Here is a 22115-nt window from a genome sequence, read left to right as displayed (position 1 = left end):
GGTGAGTGCCATGGAGCCAGTACTGTAGGCCCAGGAAATGCTCACGTGGGGCAGGAGGACTGGGGAGGAGCCTGGCGGAGCCTCTGCGTGCCCCGGTGGAGCCCCCCACCACTCCCGCAGGGGTAGGACTGTGTAGAAGCCTGGCTGCTTCTCTGGGAGTACAGGGAGCCTTCCAGCTCCCGGGCGGGGCCAGGCAAAGCGTACACACATTCCCGGAGACAGGCTGGCTCCATAACCAGCCTGCGTGGTCAGGGGCCTGGCCACTCTGGGTGCCGTGGGGTGGCTGTCAGCTTGTCCCAACCACCTAGCCTCATGGTTTGCCCCTGCGATGGGTTTCTCTCCTGGGAGGCTGGGATTCCCCTGGCAGGGAGCTTGGGCATGAAAACCCCCTGAGGGCCTCCCCGTGACCACCTCCCTTCAGTTGGTCCCGGCCTTTCCTCCCTCATTATCCCAGAGGCTTTCCCTGGGGAAGTTCTCATATACAAGTATTTAGTGCTGTTTTGGAGACGGGTCCAGAGATCTGAACAAACACACTGAACCTGGCTCTTGCCTCCACATGCCCTCGACTTAACCCTTAACCTGCCCTGGGAAAGGCTGGTCAACAGCTGGACCCGGAGCCCTGGCTCAGACCGTCAGCTCAGCGTGTGGCCATACTGCAGCAGCTCTGCAGTTCTCAGAACCCCGTCTTCCACCACCAGGCTGACTCTTACGCTGCTGTGACACATGCTGCCCTGCTGTGACCCTAGCCTGACCCTCATCTTAGCCGCTGGCCCTAGCTTATGGCATGCACATTGCAGCCCTGGCATGGCCCCAGGCAGACTCCCAGCCCTTTTCATCCACAGGTGTTTACTTTAAACACTTTCCATGTAGGAGCTGGGGCAACAGAAATGCCCGCCAGCCCTCTAAGGGGCAGTACAGGTTGAGAACGGAGTCCCTGGTGGCCTCTGGGGCCAGGGAGGCCCAGCAGGCTCAGAGGCCTTTTCAGGGCGGAAGTTGCAGGCAGTGGATACAGCGGGGAAACGCCAGGCTGCAGGGCCTCAGCTTTGAGGCTCCAGGATTGGAGGGTCCCTCGTTCACTTAACGTCCTCTGGGTATTGGGCTCGGTGGAGGGCACTGGGGTGCTGGGGCTAGGTGCTCAGTCTGGTGGTGGGGATGTCAGTCCTCCCACCTGAACCCACAGGTACAACCCAAGCGGCTGTGTCCAGCAGAGAGGTCAGGGATGCTTCTGGAAACGGCTACAGTCAGGACAAATAGGAGCGGGGCAGAGGAACAATGGTTGGAGTGAGGTGTCGGCCGGGCCAGGCCTCTTGAACCTCTGGGAGTGCCCAATGGGTGGTGGGTCTGCGGTTGAGCCTGGGCCCAGCCCAGGTGGGGGCTCAGGAAGAGGACAGGGGTACCAGCCCATGGGATTGTGCGGCATCACTGTGTCCCTCACTACACCCCCAGCTCTGGGAGGCCGAGTGTTGTCTGGGCAGGTGTCTGCCCTCACGCTAGAGGCACAGGGCACACTCAGGGCTGAGGAGTGTGAGTGGGCAGGTGAGGCGGGCCGAGGAGGCACAAGCACCCACGGGTGCAAGAGGTGAGGGGCTACAGGCTGAAGCGGTGTTGGGTACAGTTCCAGGTTCCTGGCTACTGGCCACGGCTGTGTGCACCAGGCCCGAGGGCCGCTCCGGGGCCTCCTCTGCAGATCACCTGGGGTGGGGACTGGCCACAGGGCAGATGGGTTGCCCCGTGCCAGCCCCACCTGAGGTCCAAGGACCCAACTCGGATCCTGCACCCTACAGGGCTGGGCCCAGCAGGACTGCGGGATCTCGGGCAGGCTCATCCGGGGCCAGAGCAGGCCCAGCGGTCCACGCAGCTCCGGCGCTGAAAGGGGCTGTCTGCGTAGACCGGCGGGGCCCGAGCTGGACGGGAGCGGCGCCGGGCCAGGCGGGGGAGGCGGGCGAGGTGCGCGAGCCGCGGGCCGCGGGTTCGGCTCTGCGCCCGGGCCAGCAGAGCCACCTGCTGCGCAGACACGTTTGCCGCCGAGCTCACCGCCGGCTCCGGGTCGCTCCGCAGCTGCCCCAGGTCTGCCGGGAAAAGGGCGGGCGAGGGCGGGTCAGGGGGGCGTGGCTGTCCGCCCCTCGCTCTCCAGCCCTCCGTCCCGCCCCTAACCCTAACCCCGCCCCCAGGAGCCGCTGGCGAATCCTCACCCTGGAACAGGGAGTCCAGGAGGTCCTGGCTGACTCGTCTGGGGCTGGCGTGATGGGCTAGGAAGCCTGGACCAAAGCAAACCCGTGAGCGCGGCCCCACGTGGCCAGCAGGGAGAGCCGGCCAGGGCCCTGGGTGCAGGGGCGGTGTGGACCCCAGCCCTGGCCTCACCTATAAGTACAGTGGCTGCCAGGCGCAGGGGGCCCTGTGGGCTCCGGAGGTAGCCCTGGGTCTGGCTCAGGAAGCTGGACACGTGGCTTGGGTACCGCTCAACCTGAGGGCAGGAAGGGTCATGGCAGGACAGGAGGGCTGCCGCGGGGGCAGAAGAAGCCCTAAGGTGAGCCCCAGTCTAGGCCGTCTTGGAGGCTCAGACCTGCCCCACCAGAGCCTGATGGTCAGGCTGGGCTTGGAGGTGGGGGTGGACTCGGGTTGGAGGGCAGTGCACTCAGGGCACAGGGCAATACTGGCCCAGGGGGGCAGCTGGCCTCGGACCTTGTCCTCATCACTGTCCCCCCCCACACACACACTGACCAGGCGGTGGCAGACGCGGCTTAGGGCCTCAGGACTGTCGTAGTGGGCCACAGTCACCACCTCCTCCAACAGGCCCCAGCGAAGGGCCTGGTCACAGCGGGCCAGGGTCCACTCTGAGCTCTGGGAGGGAAGGGAGCAGGAAGTGGCTGGGGTGGCCCCGCCCAGCCAGGATGAGAGGTGGGGGACTCAGGGTTGGTGCTGAAGTATGGGGGCCCAGGGAGGACTAGGATGTGAAAAAGCACACTGAACCTGGCTCTTGTCTCCACAGGCCCCCGACCTAACCCTCAACCTGCCCTGGGAAAGGCTGGTAAACAGCTGGACCCCAACCCTGGCTCGGAGGTCGGCTCAGCGCAGCAACTCTCAGTTGCAGGCCTGCAGCTGAGGCCCTGGGGCGGGGCCTGACCTGCACTCTGAGGGGAGGCGGCCCGGTGGGGGCGGGGTGACGGTGGAGGTGGGTGGGAGCACAAGGGTGCACCGACCTCGGCCGCGTCCTGGCTGGGGTCGTGCAGGCGAAGCAGCAGTGGCACCAGGCTCTGCAGTACGAGCTTCCGCAAGCAGCCGCGGAGCCCCACGCGGAGCCCGCCCCGGCCGCGCCGCACCAGCGTCCCGAGGAGCCCCACCGCCGAGGCGCGGACCGAGTCCCGGGCCTGCGGGGCAGGGCGCAGTCAGAGCTGGCTCCCCGCTCGCGAGAAGGAAGACCCGGCCACCGGCGGGAGGGGCGGCCAGGGCGGGGCAAGGACACAGAGGGCGAGGGAGGACCTGGGTCTGTGGGGGCGGCCAGCGCTCGGCCGACCGCGCAAGGGCGGAGGGGCGTCAGGAGGGCTTCGCTGGGCCGGGGCGGGGCGGGGCGAGGGGTGGCTCACGTGGTCCAGCAGCGGCGGGAGGCGTGGCCCCAGCTCCGCGCTCAGCAGCCGCACGGGCGCCCGCGGCCGCAGCAGGAGCCTTCGCAGGGCGCCCAGCGCCGCGCCCACGAGCCGCGCGTCGCCCTCGCCCAGAGCGCCCAGGAGCGGCGGCAGCAGCGAGTTCAGGTGCCGTACCTGCCGCGGCAGTGACTCGTGGGCGGGCCCGCGCAGACCCCGCCCCAGCTCCCCGCTCGGCCGCGCCCCTCACCTTGCTGCGGTTCAGCGCGAGGTGGCCCAGGCCCAGCAGGCCCAGCCAGCGGACGGTGGGCTCGGGATCGCCCTGCCAGGCGCGGAGCCGCTCCAGGACGTCCTGCTCCCGCAGGAGCCGCGCCGTGGGCCGGCTCTGCAGCAGCTGGCAGGAGGGACGGGTCAGCACACTCCCGGTCCCCGTGCGGTGGCGCCGTTTGGCGACCACTTCCACGGTCACCCCTCACCACCCGTTTGAATCACCAGACCAGCCGGGAGGCGGGCTCACCCCGGTAAAGAAGGCGATTGCCGTAAGGCGCTGCGTGTCGTCGGCGCTGCGCAGCCGGGGAAGTAAGTCCGCGAAGAGGCCTCGCAGGTGGTGGTCGGCGTGCGCCACCATGGCGCTGGGGAGTGGTAGAGATGAGAGCCTCCCTCCGCTGGGGGCGCCGCCGCCGAGCAGCCCCCACGGCACCACCCCCAGGCCCGTATTCCCTTCCCCACCCCACCCACCCCTGCCCGTAACCAGCCTCCTCCCGGGGCGCGCAGCCCCGTTCATCACCTGGCCAGCAGCAGGACGCCTTCCAGGTGCGTGTGGGCTCCCGCCAGCCTCCTCCAGCCTCCTACCTGCTCCATGCACGTGACCACCATGCGGCCGCCGTCGCCTGTGAGCAGGGCCTTCAAGGCCTCCACCGCGCAACTAGAGGTGGAGACAGGACCACGCGCTGTGAGGGCAGGGAGGGCGTGGCCCGGCACTCGCGGCCCTCCCACCTCGGGTGCCGCGCCCTCACCTGGCATGACTGTGCGGCGGTCCTCGGTGAGACGGGGCCCAAACCCTGGGGCTGTCAGGGGAGCGCGAGCCGCGGGCCAGCTGGTGTAGCTGCGTGACCAGCGCCAGCAGCAGGTGAGGGTAGAAGCCCCGCGTGGCACCCACGCAGCCCGACACGGCCAGCATCTCCCCGAGGGCGCGTGTGGCCTGCAGAGCAAGTGACCCACTCAAGCCTGGGGCCCGCCCGGGGCCGTGTCCGGCACCAGAAATGCAGGCGCACGAAGCCAGAATGGAACAAGCCTCGCACACGCGCGGGACATTCATCGCCCCCTCCCTCCGGGCCGCGCCCCTGGCTGTGCTGGCTGGAGCCACCTACCGCCAGCGCCTCTTGCTCCTGCCCAGCTGCGCCCTTCAGCGCCCACAGCAGCTGCACCAGCACCTGCCCATTCACGCGCTGGTTCCGGCTCAGGCTGCGCCAAAGCTCGGCCGCCGCCCTAGGGTGCGGGGGTGGCGGTGAGACAAGGGTCTGGGTAGAGGGTGGGCGTGGGCGCCCGCCAGCACTCCACTAGAGGGGGGCAGGTAAACCATCCCCCTCCCCCAGAACCCTGGAGGAATGAAATTAGTGGTAGGTGAGCCCACCACACCATGGGGCTCTGCTGAGGGCGCTTTGGACCAGCAACAGACAGTCGTCAACCTGCGATCCTAAAAAATTACCCTGCAGAAACAGCAGGGGGGGTAGGCACGGGAGCTCAGACAGTTCGCCCACCCCGCCCCAGGCTGGTCTCCGGAGCTACCAATAGGGAAGGCGTGTCCCCAACCCAGGAACCCTGGCTGGTGGCCGCAGGCGGGGAGTGGAGGGGACGGGAAGGGAGGCGAGGGAGTCGTAGGCTCTGCCCCTTCCACCACCTGCCGTGAGGGACCAGACCGCGGCCAAGCGGGAAGGAGGAAGGAAGCTGCGTGGTGGCCGCGCTAATGAGGGCCGGGGACTTGGCGGGCGGGCGGTTACCGGTCCGGGGGCAGCGAGAGCGGCAGCAGCGCGCCCACGACGTCCTGTGCGTGCTCCAGGGCCAGCGCGCTCAGCACCCGCAGAGCTGCCCTCCGCGGCCGTCCCTCGGCTAAGCTGGGCACCTGCGCCAGCAGCCCTCGTACGAGAGCGTGCACCTGGGGTGGAGGGCCACTAGTCAGCCGTCAGAGGGCTGGCAGGTCTTGACCCCCACACGTTATTCTCCCAGCACCCATCCACTCTCAGCCTTGAGAGCCAAGGGGGGCGGGTCAAGCTGCTCACTCCAACCCCTACCCTTAGAGGGCTGGTGGCAATCCTTAGGGAACAGTGGGAGAACCCCGTGAAAAAGGAGGGCTGTGTGTGCCGAGGCCCAACTGACCTGGTCCTCCAGACGCTCCCCCCGGGCCTCCAGGGCTGAGGACAGGGTGAGCGCTGTGGCCTGGGTCCCTGCAAAGCCAGCCTCCTCCAGGCAGGCCGCAGTGTACAACGCCAGGTCGGCTAGGGCCCCCTCCTCCCAGGGACTGTGGGAGGCCTAGGGCAGAGGTGGGTGGGGTGTATGAAGGCCCAAAGCCTCGTCAGCCCTGCTTCCCACCCCCACCCATGCCCCAGCCCTCCTCAGCCCCCACCCGTCCCCCTCTGCTCCCCAGCCAGGCCTTCCCGCCCCCCCTTACCTGTCTCCTGCTCTAGCCCCCTCCGGGGACTGAGGGAGCCCGAGAAGGCGCCATGGGCCCCAGGGCTGGTCTCCAGCCTCCCTCCCCCACCTCTCACCTGGTGGGCTCCCTCAGGGGGAGGCTCCTGGGCACTGGGTGGGGAGCAGGGCTGGCTGCCAGCTGTGGGGATGCTGGCCGAACCGCCAGGTTCAGCCTCAGAGGCGGGGGCGGGGACCTGGCCCTCATTCTCAAGCCCCTGGGGCTCAGTGGGCCGGCCCTGGGAAGGGGCTGTCAGGGGCTGCTCCTGGCTGGCCCGGATGCCTTCCGCCAGAGCTGTCAGGGTCAGTGCCCCCACGGGAGCCCCCCGGCCACGGCCCCACATGCCCCCAGCCATGGCTGCCCCCCACGCTGAGCCACTCAACAGGACCCGGCTGCCAGCACCTGACGACTGCTCTCAGGAAGTCAAGCCCGGGACGACCTAGGAGCAGCCCCGGGCGGGACCAGGGCACAGGCGTGGTGGCGCGTGCGTGTGTGAGCATGCGTGCTGCGTGCGTGGGGGCCTGGGATGCCACACATCGGTGCCCTGAGCATGGTGCCTGCTGCAAGAAGTGGCTTTTGAAGGGCTCTCTTGCCCAGGCTGCAGGGGGCAAGCTGGTGGGTCTGGGGGAGGGTGGGATGGCTCTTCAAGGAGGAGGCGGGCAAGCTTGCCAGGACCCCAGCCCCTCCTGGGGGTGGGCCCCAGCGGGTGTAAACAGCCTCAGGAGGCCCCAGCAGGGTCCAGAAAGCTCGGGCCAGTCCTGAGCCAGCCTTGCCTGACTCAGGCCTCAAGCGGCCATCAGAGCCTCCCAGAATCCCAAGGTCAGCTGGATCCCTCAGATGTCTGGGGGAGCTGTCACCATGTGTGTGCTGCTCAGACAGCCCTGGGGTTGAGGCTCCCACTACCCCCGGCTGATACCATTGTCGGGACTGCCCCCCATCTCTGTGGTGGCACCCCCATCCTGGCTGGACCACAGGGTTCCTGGGTGCTGTCACTGAGGAAGGTGCACCTGGGAGCTGGTGGCCTTTGATGTGGGGTCACTGTGTTCCGCCCTGTGTGTGTGCGTGTGTGTGCCCTGTGTGGCCCAGGGCTGGCCCAATGGGGCCTCTGCCCCAAATCCTCTCCTCCACTCCCATCCCACACCCAGAGTCCCAGGGGAGCCAGATGAGCCGGTTGGGCGGGATACCTAGGCAGAAGGAAGTGCTCCTGGAAGCCCCACCCTCGTACCCTGCTGTCTGACAGGAGGGCCAGCTCCTATGCTCCACTTCCTGCTGAGCCCAGACTCCCTTGTGTGCTGGGTGTCTGGGCCCCTCCTGGCACTCAGGGCTGCTGGGTGCCTGCACACTAGGGCTTGTACCCAGGGCCTGGAGAAGGTGGCAGACAGATGGGTGGAGCGGAGGGAGCCATAGGCCCCCAGTGGCGGGGTCATGAGGGGCTGGCAGCAGCAGGGGCAGGGCACGCCTGGGCTTGGACAGCCTGGCAGGACCACACTGAGCACAGCCCAGCAGGTAGAGCCCCAGGCAGGTGTGGGGGCTGGGGCCGTGGTCTTACCACCAGGCCCTCCCAGCCCTGCTTCTGGCAGAGAAGTCTTGCAGGACCTCTCTGTGGGTGCCAGCCACCCCTGTCCCGTGGCCCTGCCTCCCACAGCTCAGCTCCCCCACACCCTGGGCTGGGACCTGGCGGAAGCAGGCTTCCCCTGGGCGCATGGGCCCCAAGCACCCTGGGAGTGGACAGATGACTCAGACACGTGGTGCAGGGCAGTAAGTGACTCGTGTTGTAGTCAGGAACCCTGGCCCCTGGGATGCTCACAGCACTGCCTGAGCCCGCAGCCTGTCCACCAGGGCCTGCAGCTGCTCAGACAACGCCACCTGCGCGGGAAGAGGAGGGGCTGGTGGGGCGGCCTTGGCTGAGTGGACTCAGCTGGCGGGACCAGACCCTCCCCTCCACCCACCTGGCACGGCCGGATGCTCTCCAGCCGCCTGTGGGCGGGGCTGAGGCGGCTCAGAGACTGCTGGGCGAAGGCTCTAGACTCGGCCAGGGATGGGAGGGGCTCCCTAAGCTGGAGGAAGGAGGAGGGAGGGGAGGGCTCAGAGGCTGACCAGTCAGGGGTAGGGTTCAGGATAACAGTGCAGACAGACGGGGAGGGAAGTGGCCACCTGTCCTTGCTGGACCCAGAGTTTCAACAGTGGCTCCACGTGGGCTGGCCTCACGGTCAGAGGCTCCCGGGCCCCCCGAGGCCACACCCTCAGCTCCTGGCCGACCTGGGGCGGAGGTTCCTCAGCCAGCTGCAGCAAGTCCAGCAGCAGAGACCCTGTGGGGGGCTAAGAATGAAGTGGGGCTGCTGCTCGGAGGGGGCACGGGAGGAGTGGGGGAGTCTCACCGTCGGGGCCCAGGAGCCGGAAGGCAGCCTTGCTCCCAGGCAGGGTTTGCTTGTCAGGGTCCTCCGTCAGCTTCATCCGGGGCTGGCCCCCCACGGCCACCAGCTACGGGACAGGGCACTGAGGGGCTGCACCTACGAGGCCCCCGCGGTGCCCTCACCCGGGCCCCAGACCCTGGCCCCACCTTGTACACACACCCCAGGGAAGGCTGCCGGGGACAGGTGACCAGGCTGGTGCCCACGCCAACGATGTCCACCTCACTGCCCTGTGGTGGGGAAGAGGGGATAGCGGCCTAACCACAGTCTGGCAGGGGGCCCTGGACCCTCCAAGCCACCCTCCAGCCTGCACCCCACCTCCTGGGTCAGTCGGGCTAGCTCTTCCTCATCTATGTTGTTGCTCACAGCGATGGGGACTGACTCCAGCCAGGGCACCTGGAACCTGCGAGGCGGGTGGGACAGGGGCCTCTGGGCAGAGCCCCTGCTGCGGCAGCCCTTGGCTGGTCCGGACTCACCCTAATTCCACTGCTGCCCCGCAGCCACATTCTTCCCCCAGGGATTGAGCCGCTGGGGATCCCAACCTAAGATGCACTCTGACCACCCTGCCCCACCAGGCCCCCAGAACCTGAAGGGAAACCCTGAGCCAGGGTGGAGGAACAGCTCCCGCCCTCATCCCAACACCTGGCCCCTGGTAGTGGCCCCAGCTCCCAGCAGCGGGCCCTCCCAAGCACTCACCGGGCTGCGGTGGTTCGTAAGACCCCACGGACTTCCCAGGCCTGCTGAAGCAGGTCGCCACTGTCCAGCCGCACGCCCACTGCCCGGTAGCCCAGCTCCCCCAGGGCCAGGGCCACAGCCAGGAAGTTGGGGAGACCGCTCCTGCAGACAGCACCGGGGTAAGGGACTGTGGGCAGCTCTCGGAGCCCAGCCCGGGCACTGGGCCTCACCTCTGCACACAATAGGAGTCCAGCAGGCCCTGGAAGGCGCGGGGGAAGGCCAAGGCATAGGCCACAAAGGCCGCCCGCTCCCCCCTGTGCGGCGCCTGCGCCCCCAGCCCCAGGTGGGCACACACGAGCTCCAGCCACACCTCCACACGGGCGGCCAGGTCCACCCGCGGGCCCTCGCCGGCAGCCGGGGCCAACATCTGTGGAAAGGGGTTGTGAGATCTGCCGGGCCGGCTTCACCTGGGGTTGAGGGTCTGGGCAGGGGAACCACGGGCTGGGCCGAGGGCTCAGACAGCCGGAGAGCACGAGGTTACTGACCGGGTCAGGGGGCACCTCAGTGCCCGAAAAAGAAGTGACGAAGGAGTGCGCCAGCGTCCCGGCCACGGGCACGCCGCGCAGCTGGCCGGCCAGCACGTTGCTGCTACTGTCGAAGCCTGGGCAGGGGGTCAAGCGGGTTGGAAGGCTGCTGGCGGAGGGGAGGGAGGAGGGGGGAGGGGGCGTCCTCCTTCCCGCGCCTGCCTCTCTCCCCGGCTCTCATCCCCGGCTCTCACCGCCCAGGTAGCTGTAGGTGGAGGCGGTGAGTCCCCCGTCGGGGCCCTGGGCGCGCCGCAGCCCCATCTCCAGGAGCCGCTTCTTGGGCCCCGCGATCAGGCGAAGCCGCGCCGCGTTGGTGGCGACGAGGCTGCGGGGAGCGAAGGGATAAGGGACCCGGGGTGCGGTTCACGAAGCCACCCAACCCCGCTGCAGTTACAACGGGGTCCAGAGCTACACCAGGGCTCCGCCCCAGACCCCCAGTGGGGCGGGAGGCTCTTTCCTCCCGGCTCTCCTGACCCAGGAGTTCCAGGGCCGGAGCGCCGCCCCAGAGCCCCACCCACCGGTCACGGGGCCCCACCCACCGGTCACGGGGCCCCACCCACCGGCCCGGAACACCGCCCCAGGGCCCCGCCCACCAGACACGGAGCTCCGCCCTCGAGGGCCCGCCCACCAGACACGGAGCTCCGCCCTCAGGGTCCCGCCCAACAGTAGGGAGCCCCGCCCCCGAGGGCCCGCCCGGTCCGTTCCGCCGCCCGGGTCTGACGCGCGGGTCTCGCCGAGCAGCTCCTCCCTGCCCCAGGTCCCACCTGGCGTAGCTGACCAGGCAGAGCAGCGGGGTCTCTAGGAGCTGCACCACCAGGAGCGGCCCGGACACCTGCAGCAGCGGCACCTGCGGGGAGCGCTGTCAGGGGCGCGCCGGCGCGCGCGGCCTGCCCCCTCCGCCCGCCCGGTCGGCACTCACGCCCGGGGAGGCCAGGGAGCCCTCAGGCAGCCCCCGCACGGTCACCGCGGAGCAGTCCAGGGCCCGCAGGTGCGCGAAGAACGCGGGGTCCGTGTCCGGAGGCAGCACCGAGGCCAGGAACTGCACATCTGCGGACGACAGAGGCTGTCGTGGGGCGCGGCGCGCGCGACCCTGGGCTGGCTGTCCGGGGCCGGCCAGGCCCTACCTGCGTCCCGCAGGCGGAAGGCGCGCAGGAAGCGCACGCAGTCGCGCAGCCCCGCGGCCAGGGCGAAGGCGCCGCCGAAGGGGCAGCGGCGGAAGTACAGCTCGAACTCGGCGGTGTCCTGCGCCCGGCCCGCGCGCCAGTAGCCCAGCGCCATGGTGACCTGGTAGAGGTCGGTGAGCAGCGGCCGTGCTGCTGCGCGGCCCTCGGGGTCGGGGTCCCGCTCCGAGCCCGGCGGCGCCGCCATCTCCCTCCGGTCCCCGCGGGCTCTGGCAGGGCCCGCCCGCCCCGCGTGACTCGCTCCAGCCAGTGGCTGCGCGCCCGGGGCGCCCCTGCCCCGCCCTGAGCGGCTGGCGCTCCGAGTGCGGTCCAAGTCCAGCGGACTCTGACGTCGGAAAAGCAGAGCGCACAAGGGTGGGGACAGCCGGGAGCGTCTGCTCCCAGCACTAAGAGGACCAGACGGGACACGCAGGCGGCCAGAGGGCAGGCTGTCTGGCTCTCCTACCCAACCCCACCCAGATGCAGGGACCCTCCTCCCAGAACGTGTCCCCAGCCCCTTTAGGGGGCAGTGGAAGTTGTGAAGGGTCAGTCTTCACCAAGCCTGCCCAAAGCTGGGGGAACCTGCTGCAGCCCACCATGCCCTTCAGGAAAGGGCACGGTTTCAGGCAAATGGCAGTCCCCAAGGTGTCTCAGCAAGGCACACTGCCACCAGCTCTGCTCTTGCCGGCCTTGACTTGAAGGGGCCATGAGGGCAGAGGCTCCTGCACCCCAAGTTCCCCAGGAACTTCTCCAAAGCTCATCGAGGGGACGCTCAGGGTCCTGCTGCCGAGGGGGGCTTGGGACCCACAGGAAGTAACTGCACCCCCACCCTTTCACCCAAATGCCAGGGCTGGCTGGCTCCTCTGGCCACTGGAAGACCAGTACCAAGCAAACATCAAAAATGACCCCTTTTGCACATAAAGTACTGCATTGTCAGTGATTGACAGACACAGGGGTGGACAGACTGAAAGATCAGGTATGTCTATGTAGGCGGGAGTGTGCCCATGACCACGTACAGGTTTGGCAATGTTTCTACAAGTGTACTGGTGTGTTCTGAAAGAATTCCCAGCTATATAGTAGAGCTGACAAGCGACAAGGTTGTAGTCACTCGATCACAGCCAGCTATCCAGAGGAACCAAGTAGTTAGACCTGTGGGCTCTCAGGAGACAAAGTGTATGTGGGTGGCTGTACGGAAAGTGAATTTGCTCTGTGAACTTTCACACAAATCACAATTAAAAAAAGAAAAGCATAGCACCAACCAGCAGGCCCAGCTACAACTCCAAGGGGCCTGCTGTTCGCCAGTCACCTCAGAGCCACAGCAGGGGCCGCTCTTGCAGAGGCTGCCCAAGAGTCAAGAGGAGGGAAGGAGGGAGGCGTGGCCAAGGCCTCCAAGGCTGGAGGACAAGCTGGGGAACGGAGGCCTGCACCAGTCACACCTGGGGTTCACTCACTAGGGTGGGCTCATGTCCCAGGAGGGGCGGCTTGACAGGAGACTGAGCAGAAAAATGGACAGATGTCTGCTACATAATGAGCTGACCATGGGGCCCTCCAGCCCAGGCAGCTTGAAGGCTGGGGCCACAGGAAGCCCTTGGACGCTGGAGGGAGGTGAGCCAGGCACCTTGGCCCAGCAGGGCACCACCCAGAACCCAGGCCCGTGCACCAGCCGACACCAGGACAGGAGCCAGAATGCCACGCCAAGTCTTTAATGGGCTGCACGCTCGCAGACACACACGTACGCTCACACACGTGCATCCGGCTCAGATCTTGTTGAAGGCGGCAATGTCGACACTCTGCACCTGAGGGAGGAGGGCTGTCTTCAGCAGGAGCGTTTCTCCGAGAGCTCCTAGAACCCCGGGGACCGCAGGGAGCCCCGATGGGGCCAGCCCACCCAGTCCCCTCTCCCCAGCCGGCCACTCACGTGCTCCTCGAACTTGGTGACCTCATCCTCCAGCAGGTCGGTGCCCACCTTGTCGTCCTCTACCACACACTGGATCTGCAGCTTGTGGATGCCATAGCCCACGGGCACCAGCTTGGAGCCCCCCCAGGTCAGGCCGTCCAGCTGGATGGAGCGCACGCAGGCCTCCAGCTGTGCCATGTCTGTCTCATCATCCCACTGTGAGGACGGGAGGGCCCCCAAAGTCAGGCCTCACCCCACCGTGAGGACGGGAGGGCCCCCAAAGTCAGGCCTCACCCCACCGTGAGGACGGGAAGGATCTGAGGTCAGCCCCACCCCACCGTGAGGACGGGAAGGATCTGAGGTCAGCCCCACCCCACTGTGAGGACGGGAGGGCCCTGAGCCCACTCACGGGCTTCACGTCCAGCAGGATGGAAGACTTGGCCACCAGCGCGGGCTTCTTGGCCTTCTTCTCGGCATACTGCCGCAGCCGCTCCTCCCGCAGGCGGGCTGCCTCCTTGTCCTCCTCCTCCTCGTCGCTGCCAAACAGGTCGATGTCATTGTCCTCGTCGTCCTCTGCTGGTGTGGCCGCCTTCTTGGCCGGGGGCTCCACTTGCCGCATGGGAGACACATGCTGCCGCGAGGGGAAGGAGGCTGACACCCCCGGCTGGGCCAGAGCCCACCAAGCCTGGCTCCCCGCAGCCTGTCCCAAGGGCTGCCCACACAGGACGTGCCCTGTGCTCAAGGTGCAGGCACGGAGTTTGGAGAAGGGGAGGGGGACAACAGTGGGCGCTCTACCCCTGAAAGGCCGGCCGCTGGCTCACCTGGGTCTGCGGGGCAGTGACGCGGTGGGCAGGAGAGTTCCTCTCCAGCGTGCTCAGCCGGGCCTCCAGCTTGGACAGGGCCTGCTGCAGGTCCTGCACCACTGTGGGGGGCGGCCAGCCAGTGGCCCAGTCAGATGGCAGCCCAGGGACGGGTAGAGGAGGGGATCAGGGGAGGGGGCCCCAGTGAGCCTGGGAAGGGGTAAGGAAGGGCCCTCCCCCAAGGCCATCCCTCACCGCTGCGAAGGCTCTGGTTCTCCACCTCCAGGCTGGCGATTCGCACCACAAGCTCGCTGTGGTCCCCGCTGGGCCCACTCGCGGCCCCAGAGCTCTGCAAGGCAGGGGCAGTGAGGGCCTTGTGCTGTCGGCTCTGAGAACCCCACAGCTGCTCAGGAGTGGAGCCCCGAGGCTGAAACCCCTTGCAGCACACGCTGTCCCGATGGAGAGCACAGACCTGGGTACGTGGGCTGGCTGGGAAGGCTGCTGAGGGACTCTGGTGACAGACAGGTGGCAAAGGGCCCAGGTCCACCCCAGCAGAGGCAGCGTAAGCACCGAGCTGCCCTCCCACCCCTATACCCCAGCGCCATGCGACACCGGGCAAAAGGAGGACTTACAATCCCTGGGGCAGTCTGGCTCGGGGCCTCAGGGGGGCTGGGCAGTACCGCCTGGAGCTGGAAACGGGAGGGAGCGCCGCTGAGGCCGGCGCAGGAGGGGCTGTCCGTGCAGGGGGCTGCCTGCTCACCCCCACAGCTCACCCAGGGCCTGTCAAGGCCTCAGCCCCCTTCCTGACCAGGGGTCCCTACAGCCTGTGCTCTACCCCACGCTAACCTGTGCCCCGCACCATCCGGTCTCCAACGAGGGGCACACGTGCACCAGTAGGGCAGGGGGCCCAGGCCCAGCCCCGAGGTGGCCCCCACCCACCCTTACCCAACCCTTCCCACAGGTGGCTGTGGCCACCTCGTCACTGTTGGGACCACAGAGCCATCCCTACTCAGGCCTTCCAGGGCTTTCTGCCATACTATCTGCCTGTGCACCCCGGATCAGCGTCTGGGAGGCAGGATGACCCCAGCAAAGGGCAGGGCCTGAGGGCTCCCTGATACTGGAGCCAGAGTCTGGGCACAGCAGGATGGGCACCACGGGGCCCTGGGCCACCAAACAGCTGGAGGACAGGCAGGATCCCCCTGGAGAGGCCCAGGGCCCCAGCTGGAGGCCTCAGGCCGCACAACATGCTGGGCCCATCTCTACTGCTTGCCTCCAGCCACACCCCAGGCTGCCCTACGAGGTCCTTGCACTGGGCCTGCCCCACCAGCCGGACCAAAACCCAAAAAGGCAGGGGTGTGCAGGGTGCCACCTGGTGGTCTTGGCAGGAAGTGCTGAGTCCGGTCACCCCATCCCACTGTGCCTTGCAGTCTCCAGGACGCCTGGACTCTGACGTCCCAGTGTCTGCTGAGCTCTGATCCCACTGGCCTTCCTGAGTCCCCGAGCCCTACAGTACGCCACCTGCCTGTCCCCAGACCCAGGACCCAGCAGCAGACCCAGACATGGTCTGGCCTGGGGAGCCGAGGCCTCGGACCTCCAATGATGCGGGGCCAGGAAGTGTGGGCAGCAGGCCAGGACCAGGCACAGGCCACCTGCTGGACGTGCAGCCCCATCCTGACCAACCAAGACATGCTAAACTGGCTGCAGTCGGGCAGAGTAACAGCCTGCAAAGATGCCTAAGGCCTAATCCCGGGCCCCGGGAACACGTGACTTCACAGGGCGAAAGGGAGACCATGACCCGGAGCGAAGAATCTGCCATGTAGGTGGCCCGCCATGATCACAGGGTCTGCAGGCAAGGGGCTGGGAGGGTCAGGGAAGGCAGGGAACGGAAGTGGAGTCGGGGAAGAGACTAGCTTTGAAGATGGAGGAAGGTGCCACAGACCACGAGACACGGGCAGCCTCTGAGCCGGGAGAGGCAGGAGACAGAGCCCTCGGGAAGGTATTCAGCCCCGTCTGAGACCCAAACAGTTCTGTCCGAGTCCTGTGGTGCTGGACCTCTGCTGCCTGGGTCCCTTTCCAGGGCCGCCCTCGGGAAGCCAACACAGACTCCAGTACAGGAGCGGACACTGCTGTGAAAGCATCTACAGGTGCACGCGGCCTGGGAACTGGCAACAGGCAGAGGCCCAGAAACTGACCATCAGAGAGGCCGAGACGGCGGGAACAGACCGCACCCAACAACCCACGAGGGGTTCGGGGAAACGTGCATTTCAGAGCCTAACTCCTCAGGGACGGACCACAGACAGACATGTTAACTGAAACGCACTGCTGGGCTGGGCTCAGAGAGGGTCCGTGTCAGAGACGGCCCAAGGAGACCCGTTACACGGGGCACACGCTGTAAGCAGAACTCATGCACCTGTGCCTGGGTCCAGCTGAGAAAATCCCCAAGGTGAGTGGAGTGGGCCTGGTCTCTCCTTACTGCTCGGAATGAGGTGTGAGGGGAGAGCGGGGGGCCAGAGGGTGTTGAGGTGAGAGGCAGACGGCAGGCAGGAGAGCTGGTGACGTGAGGTAGTCTCACTGTGGCCCTGTGGCCAGACACTGAAGTCGGGAGATGTGGTCAGGAAAGGAGCTGGGGACTGGGAGATGGCCAGAGGTGTGGCTGGGAAGGACCAAGCGGGCACCATCCCGCAGCAGCTCTCAGAGAGCAGGCGTGTGCCTCAGGGACACCCCGGCCATCTCAGCAGAACCCAGGAACAGAGGTCTTTAGAGAAGAAGCCTGGGGTCGAACGGCAGGGTGCCCGTGACACACACCAGGGACCCACAATGTTCTTGAGAATGTTATACCGTCAGCAACCTGCCAGCTGGGACCCAAGGGGACAGAGGACAAAAGGCAGGCAGGCCGTTGGTCAGGCCCCAGCAGGAAACAGGCTGACAGAATCACTGGGGAAGAGGCACGTGCCCCCTGCCAGGAAGACATGACGGTGGGGGGTACAGCTGTGAAACTGAACGGTTTGCCTGGCTGGATTGTGACACTGATTGGGGCTGGTGACACTTTCCTTCCTTCCACCTTCCCCGTATGGGGACAGGAGTGTCTACAGCTGCCACCCCACACCTGTCTCGTATTCGGGGAGCACAGGGCTTAGTCCCCAGGGCTCCAGATGACCCAGAGCTTCACCCACCCCTGCAGTAGAAGGGACTTGACTTGAGCCAAGTGCAGGAGCTGGCCCGGGCTCTGGGATGGGCAAATGCATTTTACCTGTGGGATGGACGTGAATCTTTGGGGCCAAGAGTGGCACAGAGAACAATGGCCCTCAAAGACATCCATGTCCCACCCCCCGCAGATGGCAGGGGCTCTGCCAGTATCTAGTTAGGGACTAGGGGATGGGGAGACCACGTTGGGTCGGCCTGGGAGGGAACAAAGGGAGTGGCATGCTGCAGAGTGATGAGGCTGCCAGCTGGGGCCAGGAGCCAAGGGACGTGCTGGCCTCGGAAGCTGACAAGGATGGGCACCCCCGTTGGGGCCCAGGAGACACCAGCTGATTTCAGGCCCCTCTCGGGTTCCCGTGAGATGCTACACTTACACTGCTCCAAACAGGAAAACCTGTGGTAACTTGTTACCATGGCAACAGCAAACACATCCCACGGTCCCTAAGTCTATGAACCCAAGCCTCTGTAGGAGGCAGGAATGACAGAGGACTCTGACAGCCACTCAAGCAGCAGGAATGGGCGGGAAGGAGAGGCCTCCCAGGCAAGCGCTGCGGTCTGTGCTCCACGGCCCGGAGAGGCTCAGCGGCCATGCGGGAACCCGCCAGGGGGCACGGCGCCAGCCCGCTTCAGCTCAGCCAGCACAGCAAGAGCAGCTGCAGAGGGGCAGGACGCCTCAGGGACCCCAACAAGTGAAAGGCATAGAGGGTCTGGCCGGGTCAGCCTGGGCCTGCAGACCACAGAGGGCCATTGCCAAACCATTAGCGTCACTGACAGACCCGCACCAGCCCAGGAGGTACTCACTCCAGCCAACGACTTCTGGATGTTCTCTCTGGCTCGAGCGATGTCCCGGAGAATCACACTGGCGCCGTTCTCCTGTGACAGTCCACAAAGAACTGCGGTGAGAATTTAAAAAAAAAACAAAGCAACAGCTACTTCACACACAGCAAGCGAGGAAGGCTGGTGAGTGAGTAGTAGCAGGTGGCCCTTGGGGGCACAGAGGCCAGGGCATGGGCTGTGCCCGCAGTTGGGGGGCCAGCATTGAGCCCAGCCCCTGGCTGCAGGCCCAGGGCAGACCCATGTCCAAGAGCCACCTTCCAAAGACCGCACGACCGCCACCTGGAGCCGAGCTCCCAAGGAGTGGGTGCCCAGCTGGTCGTGCCATCCCAGGGCTGTGACTGGAGTCTGCCTCAGCCCCGCGTGGTGGCCGGCAGGCCTCACCTGGCGGCAGGAGCCAGCCGCAGGCCCGTTCATCTGCTCATAGAACCTCCGTTCTGCCTCGTCATATTTGAACTTGTCGAACCAGACCTTCTCATGTGCGAGGAAGCTAGTGGCCATTTTCCTGCTGGGAAGGGGACATAAGCTAAGTCAGTGGGCTGGGGGAGACAGGGATCGAACACTGCCCGCCAGCCCCCAGACTAAGGACTGCCCTGCCTGGGAGCCCCTCGGGGCAGCCCGTTACGGACCCTGGGGAGGAACACAAGTGTCAGTGGCCCGCCCAAGCTTGTGAGGATCCCCACGTAAGTGCCCCCATTCCGAGGAGGGGGTCAGGTCACTTGATTGAAAGTGGGTGCCCTGACCACCAGCATGCAGAAATGCCCCCAGCGGCCCCCTCGTGGCCATGGGTGGCACCTGCCCCAGGCCTGGCCTGAAGGCCACAGCTGATCCAAGCAAGGCCTGTCCCACCCCATATCTGCATGGGGCCAGGCTTTTCCACACTCGACAATCAGGCCCTCACACCAGAAGCTCAACACCCCAGACACCTAAGCCAGGCCCGCGGCTTGCGGGTAAATGACCTCCGGGAGGGCACTGTCAGCCTGACGGGCGAGAAGCTTAGGTGCCTATTTCTCTGCCTGTGAACACCCCGGACATCTGTGTGAATAGCCGACGTGTGATCATCGGTAGATACAATGAAGGCCTCTTGGGGTCCTGAGAACCACTATGGCCCAGCAGTCAGCAGGCCCTCTCCCCTGTGGTGATCCCACAGTGCCATTCCCTGCTCTGGCCTCAGAGCAGGTCTGCACCTGCCCCTGACCACACTCAAACTGGCCTCATCAGTGTCGGGGGCCCCTGATGCTCCCCCAGCCCTTCCCCAGCCCCATCCTCACCAGCAAGTCCAGCACCACCGGGGCTGCTGCCTCCCTGGCCCAGTGCAGCCTGGGAGGTGCCAGGCAGCAGGCCCACATGCACCTTCCAAGAGGAACCAGGCCCTCACGTCTTACGCCACGTTCCCGTCTGCCCTGTTGTCCAATCTTCCCTATACACCAGTCTGGGACTGGCTGGCTGGCAGCACCTCTGTGGCCACCTCCCCATGTGGCCTCCCAAGCCTCTGAGACCACTAGGCACAAGACAGCCCCAGGCCAGGCCCTCCAGGGACCAGACACGAGGCCGGTCTCCCCTAGCCCCACCCCAAGAGCACAGATACGGGGGTCCTGCCATGTGCTGAGTGCCTATGCCTAAGACGCCTGCTCACTCAGAGCTGTCAGCTACAAGGGGCCCAAAGGGTCAGAGAAGGAGTGGGGTAGGGGGCCCAGCATCACCCCCTGCCAGGAGAGCTCAGGGCCGGAAAGCAGGGCAACCGACCGCCCTGTTCCTAGCAAGCAAAGGGGGGGACAGGGTCCCGCGGGCTGGAGGGGCTTCCACCTCCACAGCCCCAGCCTGCTCTGGCCCTGTCTGCTGCCGAGTTCCGTGGGCTGGGTCCACGGGTCTCAGAAGGCCCTTGGGGCAGGTGGGGAGGGGCCCTGGGGGTGTGGCAAGATTTCCTACTTGGGTCTCAGGCTGGACACAGATGGGCTGGACCGAAGAGCAGGCCGGGGGGCCAGGGAGGCGGCCTCAAGGCGCCAGGCCACGCGCAGGGCCTCGGCGGCATGGTGACGGCCCTCAGCACTGTCGTAGGTGGGTTTGTTGAGCCAGGGGGCCTCTGAGTCTTTGTGCAGGAAGTACCAGTAGTAGGGCACAGCAGGGGAGGCCTCCCCATCCGCCCGCCACGGTCCTGCTCGCTTGGTCCCCACGGCACTGCGGCCGCGCCGGTCCCTGCGGCCGCGCCGGGAGCCCTCAGTCTGGCCAGCTCGTTCCTGCAGGCACACCTTCCCTGGAGGATGGCCGTCAAACAGGGCCTCGTAGAAGACCCGCTCGGCTGCGTCATAGCGCGGCTTCTCCAGCCACACTTCCCTCATCAGTGCCTGCAGGCCGCCCAGGGCTGGCTGACTGTTGGCTGGAGGGCTGGGCTGGCGGGCCAGGGCCAGGCTAGTGGCAGCTGGTTCCTGGCCCGTGTCAGAGGCTCCCTGCCTGCCACGCCCCTCTGCAGCCTGCAGCAGGGCCTGAGACCACTCCACAAATACCCGCTCGGCCTGGTCGAAGGATGACTTGTTCACCCAGATGCCCCAGGTTACGTGGTGGCAGGCCACCTGGCTCCCGTGGGTGCAGGGGCCCCGTGGGGCCAGGGCGGGCAGCCAGGTGGGCTGGGCAGCCGCGTCGGCCAGCCTCTGGCGGTAGGTGCTCTCCGCCCGGTCGAAGAGCGGCTTGTCCAGCCACACGTGGTCGGCCGAGAGGCCCACGAGGGCCAGGTCAGCCGGGTCCAGGCAGCCCCGCGGGGAGCGCTTCCTCTTCTTCTGCGTCGGCCTCTTCCCGGGCTGGCTTCTGCCCGGCTCTACCCCGCCGCTGGTATCCGCCACCTCCGCCTCAGCCACATCGGCCTCTCCGGGCTCCTCCTGGCCCGGCCCGTTCACGGCACGTGCGGCCGGGAGCTGCTGGGCGGCAGCAGCCTGCGTAGCTGCGTGCTCATAGAAGCACCGCTCGGCCTCCTCATACTTGTGCTTGTCCTCCCAGACGGTCTCCAGGGCGCACGAGGCCTTGCCGTTCCTCATCTTCCGGCGCAGCCGTACAAAGCAAGCACAAGAAAGCAGTTGCAACAAAGGTGCCCAGCTGGGCCCTGACCACGAGCCGCCCCCCACCCCCCAGTCAGCTTGCCAGGGGCTACCTCCCGATGGGGCTCCACGGAGGGCCTCCAAGTCGCACCCATGGAGCACGGAGTGAGGGAGAAGACACGAACGTGTGTCGTGTCTCACATGCACACAGACACGGATCGCTCTAAAGGCAACACCGGTCTTTCCGAAGCTAACGGGAACCTCGGCTCTCTGCCAGGGACCCAGACAGCACTGTTCCCAAACCTCCTGGCTACGGAAATCTTTTCTCCCCGGGTGTCTGGGCACAGCTGTCTTAAGTGCTCAGGACGGGCCCAGGCAGGTGTGAGTCAAACAACAGTCTCAGTACAGCCCGTGAAGTCCCTCAACAGGCCTGCATAAGCAGCTCCTGCTGTTTGTTGGGGGGTCAGCAGGGCGCCTAGACGGTCCCGCCTGTGCACTTAGCTACCCTACCCAGAGAGCCCGGCCCCCACCCCCATGCAGCTCAGGGCTGTCAGAGGGAGGCTCCAGGGGCTGCAGAGGTAGGCACGCCTGTCCGCCCCCACGCCCAGAGCTGACAGCCACCTCACAGGACAAGGCCTCAAGGCCGGAGGACCCGGGGCAGCCGCCTGTATCTGCACCCAGCCAACGGGAAGGAGGGCCTAAGAGTGCCCCGTGGAAAGGCAGGCGGAGGCTCAACCTGACCTGCTGCGGTGTCACGGAGCTGCCTCTGTCCCGCAGCCTCCCCCTCCCCCCGCAGAAGAGCCTGGAAGCCCCCAAAGACGCTGTCCCCCACTTGGCAGGGACTGTGGCCTCTGGATGTCCCACCCTCTGGCTGTACCCAGTCTGCTCTAGGTTACAAGGGAGCCCCAAGCAGGTGAGCAACCACCTGGGGGCCTACCAACACCAGTGAGCCCAGTAGCTACTGCAAGCCTGTCCTCCCAAAGGGGAGAGAGGTATGGGCACCCAGAGGACAGGGCCACTGTCTGTCCTCCCAGCAGGGGCACTGAGGTCGGGCACCCAGGGGACGGGGCCACTGTCTGTCTTCCCAGCAGGGGCACTGAGGTCGGGCACCCAGGGGACGGGGCCACTGTCTGTCCCCCCAGCAGGGACACTGAGGTCGGGCACCCAGGGGACTGGGGCCACTGTCTGTCCTCCCAGCAGGGGGACTGAAGTCGGGCACCCAGGGGACGGGGCCACTGTCTATTCTCCCAGCAGGGG

At 66.6% G+C, this 22115-nt stretch overlaps 4 protein-coding genes across 4 annotated transcripts in view; 1 reads left to right on the top strand and 3 right to left on the bottom strand.

Annotated features, from left to right (window-relative positions):
• Positions 1-1821: 1821 nt before the first annotated feature.
• On the bottom strand, positions 1822-6622 carry MROH6 (maestro heat like repeat family member 6). Its single transcript, XM_007956131.1, has 14 exons — positions 6347-6622; positions 5958-6110; positions 5582-5736; positions 4952-5069; positions 4598-4782; positions 4369-4506; positions 4099-4213; positions 3832-3975; positions 3585-3758; positions 3201-3368; positions 2722-2841; positions 2362-2464; positions 2193-2258; positions 1822-2069 (listed from the first exon to the last, which is right to left on the bottom strand). Exons 1-14 carry the CDS (start codon positions 6620-6622, stop codon positions 1822-1824), a joined length of 2163 nt encoding a protein of 720 aa, XP_007954322.1.
• A 1448-nt stretch (positions 6623-8070) lies between these two features.
• On the bottom strand, positions 8071-11305 carry NAPRT (nicotinate phosphoribosyltransferase). Its single transcript, XM_007956130.2, has 13 exons — positions 11062-11305; positions 10857-10984; positions 10702-10784; positions 10132-10262; positions 9899-10014; positions 9584-9780; positions 9375-9515; positions 8997-9081; positions 8828-8908; positions 8646-8748; positions 8422-8576; positions 8217-8324; positions 8071-8133 (listed from the first exon to the last, which is right to left on the bottom strand). Exons 1-13 carry the CDS (start codon positions 11303-11305, stop codon positions 8071-8073), a joined length of 1635 nt encoding a protein of 544 aa, XP_007954321.2.
• Positions 11306-12854: 1549 nt separating this feature from the next.
• EEF1D (eukaryotic translation elongation factor 1 delta) lies at positions 12855-20898 on the bottom strand. The gene is made up of 8 exons (XM_007956091.1): positions 19759-20898; positions 18214-18334; positions 17797-17868; positions 14050-14143; positions 13816-13916; positions 13404-13625; positions 13016-13210; positions 12855-12893 (listed from the first exon to the last, which is right to left on the bottom strand). Exons 1-8 carry the CDS (start codon positions 20856-20858, stop codon positions 12855-12857), a joined length of 1944 nt encoding a protein of 647 aa, XP_007954282.1. The 5' UTR covers positions 20859-20898.
• Positions 20899-21011: 113 nt separating this feature from the next.
• Positions 21012-22115, top strand: part of TIGD5 (tigger transposable element derived 5) — a 9608-nt gene continuing 8504 nt past the window's right edge. The window contains exons 1-2 of the mRNA XM_007956129.2: positions 21012-21023; positions 21655-21771. Of these exons, the coding sequence (XP_007954320.2) occupies positions 21012-21023; positions 21655-21771 (129 nt within the window). The remainder of the gene's footprint in view (positions 21024-21654; positions 21772-22115) is intronic.

Source organism: Orycteropus afer, unplaced genomic scaffold (assembly GCF_000298275.1).
Source record: "Orycteropus afer afer isolate SDZICR_OR568_19922 unplaced genomic scaffold, OryAfe1.0 scaffold00574, whole genome shotgun sequence".
Lineage (NCBI taxonomy): Eukaryota > Metazoa > Chordata > Mammalia > Tubulidentata > Orycteropodidae > Orycteropus > Orycteropus afer.
The sequence above is the reverse complement of the archived record's forward strand: the minus strand, read 5'-3'. Positions and strand labels throughout refer to the sequence as shown.